Source organism: Phaseolus vulgaris, chromosome 5 (assembly GCF_051622355.1).
Source record: "Phaseolus vulgaris cultivar YP4 chromosome 5, ASM5162235v1, whole genome shotgun sequence".
In the NCBI taxonomy this organism is placed as follows: Eukaryota; Viridiplantae; Streptophyta; class Magnoliopsida; order Fabales; family Fabaceae; genus Phaseolus; species Phaseolus vulgaris.
In genome coordinates, this window is record NC_143502.1 from 21417689 (window position 1) to 21429973 (window position 12285).

Genomic DNA, 12285 nt, shown 5'->3' on the forward strand with positions numbered 1-12285 from the left:
TTGTGAGCGGGATTGTCACTTTGAACGAGATTTTTATTCTGGCTAGGGTTTCACTTCTATAAGGGTTTTCAGTAGCCATTGAAACCAAAGCTTTAAAACTGCAAAAAAAAATAAACTTGTTAGTTAAAAAAGGAGAAAAAGATCGAAAAATTGTGGAAGAACAGAATATAAAGAATGAAGAAGGAATTAGAGTGCGCGCAATAGAGCTCTTCACAATGAAGAGCTCTGATACCATATTACAGAATATCAGCGGCAATTACAGAAATTGAGAAAGAAATCTTTGATGATTCTGAAAGAAGCAAAGAAGCTATTTTGGCCGATCAGCTTGCTCTTGTGGCTACCAAAATTATTTCTCCTAATCAGTATGGGTTTGTGCAGGGTAGACAGATTCAGGATTGTATTGGTATTTCTTTTGAAGCTATTAACTTGCTTTCTAAAAAGGTTCACAGAGGTAATGTGGCTTACAAAGTTGATATTCACAAAGCCTTTGACACTCTGAGTTTGAAGTTTTAACTATTAGTTTTGTCACGCTTTGGTTTTCACCCCTCGTTTGTCGGTTGGATTAATATTATTTTTCGTTCAACTATGCTTTCTATCAAAATAAATGGCAGTTTGGTGGGATTTTTTTCCTTGTAGTAGAGGTGTTAGACAAAGTGATCCTTTGTCTCCCTTACTTTTCTCTCTTGCAAAAGAAGTTCTTAGTAGAGGTCTCCCAAAGCTTGTGAATGATAATATGGCTAGTCTGCAAGGTTTTCTCACTCCCTGTCAAATTTTATATGCGGATGACATTTTTGTTTTCTGTAGGGTAGATAATAATTCTCTTAGAAATTTGAGTATTTTTCTTAAAACATATTGTGATTTCTCGGGTCAATATGTTAATAATTTTAAGAGTAGTTTTTTCACCATGGATAATTCTGCAAGATTTGTCACCAAAATTCAGTGTATTCTTTCTTGTAGTCATGGTTGTTTGCCTTTCACTTATTTAGGAGTGCCTATCTTTGTTGGTGCTCCAAGGGGTCGTTTTCTTCAACCTTTGGCTGATAAAGTCAAATTGAAGCTTGCTTCTTGAAAAGGTAAATCTCTTAACATGATGGGTCGGGTTCAGTTGGTCAATACGGTGATTACGGGTCTTCTAGCTTATAGTTTTAATTTGTATAAATGGCTTGTTTCTCTTCTTACGCAAGCAGTGGTGTCGAAATTTTATCTGGACTAGTGATATTCTGAAAAAAGGTATAGTTACGGTTAATTGGGCTACGATTTGTTCTCCCCTTTAGAATGAAGGTTTGAAGATTATTAACATTCACCATGAAAATAATGCACATCTTCTTAAGCTTGTTTGGAATTTTGCTTATAGCAACAGGCCTTGGTCTTTCCTCTTGAAAGTCAGGGTTCTTAAATCAAAATACAAGTTTCAAATGGTTTATAGATCTTATCTCTTTGGCATGTAATTAAGAAATTTTATTCTACTATACTTGATTATACTTCTTAAACTGTTAGTACAGGTTCTTTTATTAATTTCTGGAATGATAAATGGTGTGGTACTACTTCTTTTAACAAATATTGTAGGATTATCTAATGGTGCTAGCATTCCGGATACAGTCTCTCAGTTTTGGACAGGTGATGATTGAAATATTTCATTGTCTTTACAACAGATGCCTCATATTTTTAGTCATATCATGGTTAGGACGGAACAAGATATTCCTAATTGGATTCTAAAGGAGTCTGGTCGTTTCACTTTTAAATTAGCTAGGACTTTTTTCTTGGATCTAGGAGTTCCCTGAGGTTGGGGTAAATTAATTTGGTCTTCATATCTTCCGCCTTCCAAAACTCTTGTCCTTTGGAAAAATTTTCATGGGCGGCTTCCTACATATCAGCATAAAGGTCTGAATATTTGTTTTATGTGTACGCTTTGTGAAAAGCATGAGGAATCTATTCAACATTTATTTTTTGAATGTTCTAATGCTTTGCGTATTTGGAGTTGAGTTTGGCAGATTTTTCCTACTTCTCATTTCTCTAATAAAGATGATCTTCTTTCTTTCTTTTATTAAGAATGATGGTAGTCTTTTATTGTGTGTGAGAATAAATTATGGAATATAAATAATCGTGTTTTAAAAATACTCTTAATAAAAATGTTATGTTCAAAATCCAACTTTATTTTTTAAGTGATAAAATTTATATTTTAATACACTACTATTTATTTATTTATGATTAAAAACATGTTTTAAAACTTGATTTTAATATTTTTTACACTGCTTTTATTAATTTTAAAATAAATAAATAAAGTGGTTTTAAAAGCATATTTTTATTCGAAATAAAAAATGTGATTACTTTATAAGAAAAATTATTTTAAAACATGATTTATCTGTACTTTTTAATTTATTCAATTTGTATTGTTTTTACTCCCTGAACATATGAGAACCCCCTTGATATTCTCAAGTTTCTTCATGATGTGAGGATTTTTGACAATGCCAGTGTGAGTGACAAATTTACACCACACTGGTATGCACAGCTAAGCACTGTTAGGTTCGCAGCTAACATTTTCATGGTCTTGTCTTACACTTTTATTGATATTTATGTCGGTGCATTGTTGGTAGCATCTATTTTTCTTCTGTTGGTTCTGCTATCCCTTTGCATCAATTGCATGTCACTGCTACTTCTCCTTCTCATAATTTCAGAACTATGCTACAACAATTTAACATTCATTGAACCTCCAAAGGAACAAAATGAACAAAAAAAAAAAACTCATTGTTGTGGCACATAATTGCAATATGAAATATTGTGAAAGCAATACACACCAAACATTATAACTTTCAAGATTTGCAATACAAGTAAACAGTTTCCCGACATCAAATGACATTAGACAAAACAAACATTGTATAGTGTTCCCAAGTTCCAACATGGAAAATTTATTTACCTGAGAAATCCTTCCTTAGGAACCAAAACCATATTCAGATAATTTACATCATGGATCTCTAATATGACCTTAACTCCCAATTCCATGTTATTATCACGTGTGGCAAGCTGGAAACTATCTACAATCTTCCACATGTCATAGGCGTGTTCAAAACAACAAATAATTCAATGTGCCAAACACTTTCTGTTGAGCAAAACAATGGACAAAGTGAGCTCTTCTTGAAATATTGAATAATCATAGTCTGAACATTTCAGAGAATTATCATGAACCAATTTGCACTGTACCAATGCACCAGGGTGCTTCTTCAGCTCTTTCTTCCAAAGAATAGAAGCTTACGAAATCCTTTTGCTGGTTTTGAAGAGTCCTCATCAGTGTTCCATTTTTTCCTGGAGTGGACTGGTTCTGACATCAGTTGGTTACTGGGCGGAGGGGTAGAAATTTGTTTCTCGGTGACATTAGGCAAGGTAGCATTGCTTTCATCTATTTCTTGATTAATCTTTGAGTTCACAGCATAAACTGTAATGGGTTTGCTGGGTAATGCAGCTGTAGGATTTGTGATCGCATCAGTAGTAATATGTTGAGGTTTGTTATCACCTTGAAGTTGAGAAAACTTGTTTGACACTTCTTCATCTCCTTGCAGTGCGCGATCGTGATTTGGCAAAGCTGAGTCCACCTTAGTCTGGCCAACATTTCCAGGCACATGCTCTCTTTCTGAAATCATATATGTTGTGTGTTTCTCTGATGTCTTGATTGGCTCTCCATTATCTTTCAAATCAAGATTACTGTTATTTGGTTCAACAGATTGTGCAGCACCAGAGTTCACTGGCAATGCACCTGAGACTTCCATTTCATTCTTAGCCTTGCCATTAGTGGAGGGAAGAACATCCCCATTTGTTTTCTTCATGTCTTGTTTTCGACTTGAAGATTTGATTTCTTTTGAGCCCTGCTTCTTCTTTTCTGTGCTAGTAGTCTTCTGCAAAGGTACACCATTTGCCTTCAAGGGTGGTTTCTTGGTTGGTCCAGATTTTGCTTGACTTGGTGAAACCTTTGGCTGACTTACTCGAGCAGCTGCAAGGCGTTCGACGGTGGAATTCCTGAGGACTGGTTTGTTCAATTTCTTAGTCTCCTCATTGGATGGATGTATCTTAGGATTCCCTTTCTTTGCAGATGTCAAGGAAGTCTTGGTTTCAATTCCAGTCTTCTTAGAAGCACTTCTTTCAGTAATTCTTTTCTGCCGCTGAATCATCAAATCCTCCTTTTTCTTTCTATTTTCCTCCTCCTACGAATAAAAGAGGGCAATAAATGTGAACAAATTAGATCAGTAAGAAAATGAGGTACTGCAATAACTTATGATCACACTTCCATAGAAATATTAAGAGAAGTACCCATCTCATATGTATTTGGAACAATAGAAAGTGTTACTTTTTCCTAAGCCAGATAATCAAGGAACTTTCCATGCGTATTTGGCGCAGCAGAAAGTGCAGTTTTCTGAGCCATGCAATCAAAGAATTGAACAAGAAATTTCTACTTTGTGAAAATAAACAGGAAGCAGTTCAATTCATTGAAATTTCAAAACAATTGGAAACTCACTACACGGTTGAAATTTGTATAAATAACTTGCAGTTTGATTTATCAACGCATTGAACATAAAGTAAGTGGGGGAAAATTCCAATTTAATGAAAGTTTAAAACGATTGAAAACTTAAGACACATCTAAAATTAATAAAATCACTTGCAGTTTGATTTATCAACGCATTGAACATAAAGTAAGTGGGGGAAAATTCCAATTTAATGAAAGTTTAAAACGATTGAAAACTTAAGACACATCTAAAATTAATAAAATCACTTGCAGTTTGATTTATGAATGTGGGGGAACCCAAATGAATTCACTTAGGGGACAATTCCAAAACAATCCAGACCCTACACATCCTATATTAACATTAAACTGGACTATCAAAATCTAGGTTTCATGTAGGGATAAGTAATGTTCGTTATATAATTAATCTTGTACTAATTTTTAGTTCAAGACCCCCTTAATTCAGCATGACCTTTTGAGCTCATTCAGCAAATCAAATTAACATTTGATAAAAATCAACACTTTAAATGGGATCTGCATAATTATCTTATAGTTTTAAGTCCACTTAGTAAACTGCTTAGGCTAAGCAAGAATTTTCCCACCCTCTATGCCAAACTACCTTTTGGTTGGTTCTGAATCTAAAGAGCAATTAAGTATCCCAAAGGAGAAGTTATGTCTAACATATATATTCCTCTTTCTTTTACTTAACCTTTCAAGGAAATTGGTAGACACAAGACAGTTCCCATATTTTACCTTCTCAGATTTGCTCTTTACAACACCAGTTCTGGTTCCTGGGGATGATTTGCTTCTTGATGTGATAGCAGACTTGCTTTTACCAAGAGATGCATTTATAGCCTTAGACTTTACTTCTTTACTTGAAACTTTTCCATTTTTCACTCCAGGAGTTTTTGTATTAGTACCCTCATTATTAGATGGATGATTTTGATCTGTTTCAACTTCAGAAAGCTTTCTATTAGCTTCACTTAAAGAAATGTTATTCTCATAATCCATTTCCATGCTCCAGGGAGCCACACTTCGCTCTGCCGCTGAATCACGATCAAGAACCATGAACAGGTCTTGGGGCTCATGGGAATTTAAGGTTTCAGTCTTATTGTGTAAACCTTCTTGTGTGATGTTCATGAACTCAGTAGCCCCAACAATGTCCGAAACCAAACTTAGATCAGCTGCTGACTGAGAATTGAATTGATCTTCTGATGGTCGAGCTTGAATCATAAAAGAATCATCAGTCATAATGTCTTTCTTGTTTTTCTCTAAGAGAAGTGAATCAGTAGTTTGTGATGTAGCAACGCCGCTAAATATTCTGAAATCTCGGTTCTTATCCTCATTTCTTGGTTTATCAGACTGATTGATAATGAACCAATCCTCTTCTTTCTGGCATTTAGTGAGGGAAGATGCTGGGCCATTGCCAGTCAGAGTGGACATGGAATAGCTAACCGATTCATCATTTCTCCGAGAAAACAGCATCTCTGCATCTGTGCTATTATTTTTCTTCATCAAGGAAAGTGCATCCTTTCCTTCCTTAAAGTTATCAACACGATTTTGACTCTCACTATTGAATTCCCTCTCAGTCACAACAAAGGAATCATTTGAAATTACTCGAGTAATGTCAGGTTCATGATTAAATTCATTTGACCTTCCATTCTCAAACTTCTGATTGGCCATATATTCCTCCTGAAGCTTCAAAGGTTGTTCTTCTGCATCAAGAGCTGAATCATCATCTCTCAAAAGAAGATTCTGGAAAGCGTCCCAGTTGTTATTGATCTTTGTGCCATTGGAATCAGTATCTGTTAAACCATTTATCATGCCAGGGTGTTTTGAACTATGGTGTTTCTTATGGTGACGGGAGCTTGACTTATCTCTTCTCTCCAATGATCCTACAGCTTCCTCTACCTGCTGTTTGAGGGAATCTCCATTGATGAATTCATCCTCATTGGACAAACTCCCCTCTGTGACACCACCCTTCTCACCATCTCCATTAGAGGTTATATAGTTTATATTGCGTATGACTACTTTCCTTGAGGACTTCTTGCCATGCTTCTTTTTGTACCGATGTTCTTTTGAAGATTGCTTTTTACCTTGGCTTGAATGGTTATCCGAATCACTCTCATAACTGGAGTCAGAGGATGCTGTGGAGCTTTCTTCTTCAGACTGCTCCAATACTTGAGAATGTTTCTTCTTCTTCTTCTTCTTATATGAGGATTTATGGTAATCCTTGTCTCGGTCATGAACAATATGAGAGTCTTCCACACTTGGAGGCCAATGCATATTCCCTGGATAATATGAAGGAGGAACCTGCATACCGGGATAGAGGAACCCTTGGTATGGGGGCATTTGTTGAAATGCATGACCCTGAAAGTTTTGAATGTACTGAGGTACATGGTTTGGCCAGGACATTGGCATTTGAGCTCTTCCCTCTGTTGATGGTGTTTGACCTTGTGTAGGCAAGCTATAATCTGCAATTTTTCATAATCAACAAGTAACTAACTTATGGATATACCTGTACAAGATTTAAGTTATTTGATAGACTTTGTTTCAGAACATTAGTTTCAGGTAAATTTTGCGGAAAACTCCAAGTAGATTTGCATAAGTCTAATCAAGCACTCAAGGGTGAGGGAATCACAATCCATCAAATAAAAGGGAATTCATGTATTAAATCTAAATTTTCTCAAAAAGAACTATACATCCTTTTAGTTTAACAATGAAGAAAATACACTAACAGTGGTGAGACTACCAGAATGATATCTACTTTTATATGGCTAAAGACAAATGGTGTCAGAAAACATTTGTTTTTTGGAAACTATAGTACTCAGAAGAAGGCAAAGACTGAGATACTGATCCACTTAGCAGTAGATGAGGATACCTTGGCCGTCGAAACTTGCATGACTTGGCGTTGACTCGGAAATTGAGGCATCAACTAAGCCATTTAATTTACTGCTTGTATCATCTTCACCAGCAAGTATGATTCCAGATGTCCTTAAGTATGGCAATTCACGCTGAGCAGATGCCTGCATGGCTGCGATCTCATCTATCCAGAGCTTGTCTTCATTCTTTTGTTTGCACAGCTCTAAGAAATTTATGCATGCTTCCCTAAATGCATCAAAATTATATTAAATTACAAAACATGGGAAGTTTCCCGGGACATAAAAGATCTTTGCAATAATGAAATACTGAATCTTCATTAGATAATCCTATATCAAGGAATCATATGAATACATATACCAGAATACTGTTTTCCCTGGTCTTCTAAAGTCTAAACAGTAAATGGAAACTAAGAGGGTTCCCTTTTGGAAATATTAATTGTCTCCTTTATTCCTTGTTATTTTTATCACTCTTCCTTCTAGGCAAATAAGGCTCATAAACAAGAAACACACATCAGCAAATTATTTGACAAATGTTTATCATATTTTGATGAAAGAGTCAACCAAGTTATTATTTTATATTTAATTTGTTTTACCATTAATCATTTCACAAGACTTTCACCCAAACATGAAGGAGGTAGAACGTATTTGCTTGAGGTAGGTGCCATTCATGTCATATCTCAAAAGGAACACTCTGTAAATAACATCTTAGTGACAAAAGAGTAAAATGAAAAACAATCAGTGAAGAGTTAATAAGATGTGAACCACTATGCCCAAAAAAAATGTAAGTACAAATGAACTTATACTCAAGTGAGGTAAAGGTTTTATCTATCATTATGTTTTTTCCATTCAAAGTGAAGTGTTTCAATTGATCAATGGCGTTTATTTTGTGCATTGAATGTTTTGTGGTATGCTTGCTGACCTTAAACGTGAAGCTCCAAATGCATCAGCAAAACATATAAGATCATCCACAGATTCTGGGTAAAATCCTGCAACTAGAGCACGGGCATAGGCCATTGCTTGTTCTTTGCAAAGCATAGCTTTACGATTATCTAGAACACGTTGAAGGCGAACTCTGTTCATAGAAAATTGATGAAAAAATATTAGGTATATTAGATACATCACGAAGAACAAAAAGATGTCATACAAGACAACACAAGGAAAACACACAAAAATTCAATACCTGGAATTTTCTTCATGTCCATCTTCATTGGTTCCAGCTTGCTCATCTTTCAACTAAACACACCAGGAGACAAGAGTTTCAATATCTTACCAAAACTGAAGACAGCATTAGCAAGAGTCACATTTACATACCTTAGAGGAAGTTGTTGACCTTCTGACACGTCCATCTGCAGATAACATGTTTCTTGTTAATACCAGCTCAAAAATATAAAGTTGGATCAACAATTATTTTTCTTTCTCAAATTTACCTTCATTATTACAATAATAGAAACAGTGCAAATTTCCAGCTAACTGAACCTGCTTTATACCTTTTCTCTTTCCCCAGTTGTTATTTAAAGTGTTAAGGGAAGATAAACTAGTAGAAAGGGAAGAAAGAGATATGACAACTGATTATGGCTTCAGAAAAGTGGCTAATGATAATGACCACGGGTTCTTGTGCTAGTCTTTCTTACAGAAGATCGCACCAAAAATCAAAGTAATTTGGTACCCTTCCAATCAGAATAGCCAAAGATAAAGCCATACATAATAACATGTCAGTTTAGCATCTAATACTATTCACAACTCTCAGAAGAAAAAAGTAATGACCTTTATAATTGAGTAGTTGCAGAATTAATGAAAGAAAATAAGAATTTACCACAAGAAAGTTTAATTAAAAATGATGATAGGGGAAAATAATTGAGAACGAACTAGATGTTCTGGGATATCCAATTCCAATCAACACAGCAAGTCAATAACGGGAATAAGATTTCCCATCCATACCTTCTGCTTCTGCCACCAAATTGCTCCTCTCACTTGACTGAATCGACCCTTCTTCAATCTGCACAATCTCTTTCTCTATTGTCACAAACCTCTCTAGAACTTCTGGAGAGCTTATAAATCTAACAAACCTATTGAAAACGAACCAAAACAGACAAACAACATTGGTCTTATAAAATCATTCCACGTGATTATAACCTACACATAAGTAATTAAAGGAAGCTAATATTTATTCCTTGGTCAAAATTCAAAATTTTCTGCATTCAGAACATTCCTATCCAATTTATCAAACCCCCAAATGGTTACAAACCAAAAGGAAGATAGAAGTGTAGAACCGAAAATAAGAGACTGAAGAACCTTTGGAGGGTCGCTTTGGTGAACCAGGGAGCATATCCACCAGGTGGACGCAGAGTGATGGAATAGCCACCTTTGGAAATCTGATCCTTGGCACTCTTCAGGTGAGAAAGAAACGGTTCTAACAGCCCAGAAGCCAGTCTTTCAGTCACACCTCCACCAGCAACAACAAGGTCACACCTTCAATGTACAAAACAAGATATACCCAAAATCAAAACTATTTGGTGCTACAATTTTAACGTGTCTGTGAACTGTGAATCATTAGAACCTGGTTCTGGTTGGAGTGAGCTGAAAGAGGGCATGATCAAGACGAGTGTTTGGGTCCATAGCAGGAGCAAGATGATCCAAACGAGAGAGGTTGAAAGTTGAAAGCTTTGGATCCTTAATCTTGTAAAGTCCCTCCTCTTACACGGAATGCAGAAGAGGGAGGTGAGCACAGGCACATGGGGTGAGTGAGAAGAATGTGGGAATGGAAGAGGAGGGTTTTGTTGAGTTTGGAACGTGGGACCAACAGAACATGGTGATGCTATCGTGTACACACTCATACACACACGCACTAGCACGTTGTTCTTTTAGAAAGAGAATTGTGTAGAGAGTGGTTCGACTCTAGGAAGCTGCAACGAGGATGATGAAAGCTGAAAGCAGATAGAGTAGAGGGTGGTTAAGAGGTCCATTTTCCTTTATGGTTAACTTTTCATCCAAGAGAGCACAGAGAGAATTGTATGTGACCATGTCATGTTTGCTTTAGATTGTTGTCGGTGTCATTCACAGGAGAAGAGTGAGTGTCTGAGCAGCAAAGAATAATTACAGTAGTTGTAATGACTCCTCATCACAGTTCATACTTGTCAATGCCAAGTGCCAACCACAAAATAATAATTCAAACAAATAAATAAATAAAAGTATCCTTTTGGCATCACCCTCATCTCTCTACATCACATTCTCATGCTCCCAACAAACAGTAATAATTCCAACCAGCCTTTTCTTCTCTTGGATTATCTTCATCAATCTATCTGTTCTGCATCAATCAACTCATTTTCTAAAGAGTATATGCATTGTACACTGTCAGACAAATTAGTAAAAAAGGGCAAATTAACTTCGTAAGTTTAGTCCTTTTATACGTTGACAACACTGCACGATTACAATGGATTTCTTTTGTTAAAATGTAGATCACACATGAAAAGATGAAATAATTTTAAAGTTTCATTCTGACACATCAATTTCTGACTTTAGTAGCCCACTGGTAATTAAGATTCTAATTCTGACAAACTTCTCACTATTAGTTAAAGAAAAAAAAACTAGTGACCATTATGATTTTTTACATTCAAGATAGTATTTTGATTGATTACATAAAATTTTCATAAGGGACTACTTGCATTGCATTAATATGAAAGAGTTATAAGGTACTAAAAGAATACTATATATTCAGTCAATAAAACCTGTAAATAATGATATCTTTAGTTATGAACTAATGAAATCCTGGCCTTCAAACAGAGACATTGTTTAACTACGTAGGAACTGCACATTGAATAAAGTGATTCATTAAAATTGAAGAAATGGAAAGTGGTTATTGTTAATGTTAGGAGATGAAGAGTAGCTATCTATGGTTTGCCATTATGATTGGAGTCAATAAATTGGAAGGAGCTAGCTGTCTATAATTGTATGTTTATGCACAAACAAATGTACATCTCCAAAACAAAGGAAACCGACAAATATGAGAAAGATAATAACAAAACCTCACCAATAACAACGGTGACAAAACAAGTTATGGGAAAGAATGTTGTGTTCTTGCACTTTTAGAAAAGGACTTTCACATGAGGATAAATACTTGTCCTTTTTTTATTTCTCATCAAAGTTAAACAATTGTCTGATTTCGAAACATATAAAAAATCTCTACTTTTTTGTTTCATTTGATCCTGCGTGCTTTGTTTTATTAAGGAAGAGAAAAACAAGAACTGAGAGAATTTAACATTATTTTAAATTTTTTAGCCAAATGAAAAGCACATTAATTATTGTATGTGTGTGTTTTTTTCCTCTTATCGAGATAAGAACATTTCTACTTTTCTATCTTTCAAAGCACCAATAGAAGAATCACTCTGGGATTAAATATTTATGCAAACAATGTGAGGGAATGCATGGATAATTGAAATCTAGCTATTTTTAGTAGTTAAGGACAGTGACATTGGCACTCTTGGGGCTATGTAATGGTGGTTAGATCGATTGATACAAGAAAAAAGGGAAACAAAATTGCAATCATAGCTTTGGTAATAGTCCATGACTTTTCAGCTTAATGTGGGTTAGTAAGTAGCTTTCCAACACTGAAAATTAAATGCTTATCAGATTGCTTCACCATGTGTTAACAGTAAGTAGGCCATAATTATTATTATTTGATTGATACTACTATTATTTTTGGACTTTCCCTTTGATTTGATATGTATATTAGCTCTATCAAATCTTGAAGAAAAAGAAACACTGTTACAGTCTCTAACTTCATGTATTTTAATGTAGCTATAGTAATCCAACTTAGCACAATCATTAGATAATGCAGACCAAAGTTATTAGGGAAATGTACTCTCAAATATATATCACAATACAGTAAAATTCTCACTTTCTTGATTCTGTTGCTTA

The 12285-nt window shown here is 35.2% G+C and overlaps 1 protein-coding gene across 1 annotated transcript; it reads right to left on the minus strand.

Moving 5' to 3' along the window:
* Positions 1–2774: 2774 nt before the first annotated feature.
* On the minus strand, positions 2775–10677 carry CIP7 (COP1-interacting protein 7). Its single transcript, XM_068643747.2, has 9 exons — positions 9929–10677; positions 9664–9840; positions 9310–9437; positions 8683–8717; positions 8552–8604; positions 8291–8443; positions 7371–7597; positions 5243–6963; positions 2775–4193 (listed from the first exon to the last, which is right to left on the minus strand). The coding sequence occupies exons 1-9, from the start codon at positions 9985–9987 to the stop codon at positions 3219–3221; spliced, it is 3528 nt and encodes a 1175-aa protein (XP_068499848.1). The 5' UTR covers positions 9988–10677; the 3' UTR covers positions 2775–3218.
* Positions 10678–12285: the final 1608 nt, after the last annotated feature.

Bases quoted from the DNA above. Each gene is read 5' to 3' on its own strand.
- CIP7 (XM_068643747.2), bottom strand. From the start codon at position 9,987: ATGGACCCAAACACTCGTCTTGATCATGCCCTCTTTCAGCTCACTCCA. The intron at 9,438-9,663 runs GTTCTTCAGTCT...CGTTTTCAATAG, and splicing joins ACCAAAGCGACCCTCCAAAG to GTTTGTTAGATTTATAAGCT. The intron at 8,444-8,551 runs GTATTGAATTTT...TTCTATGAACAG, and splicing joins GGACATGAAGAAAATTCCAG to AGTTCGCCTTCAACGTGTTC.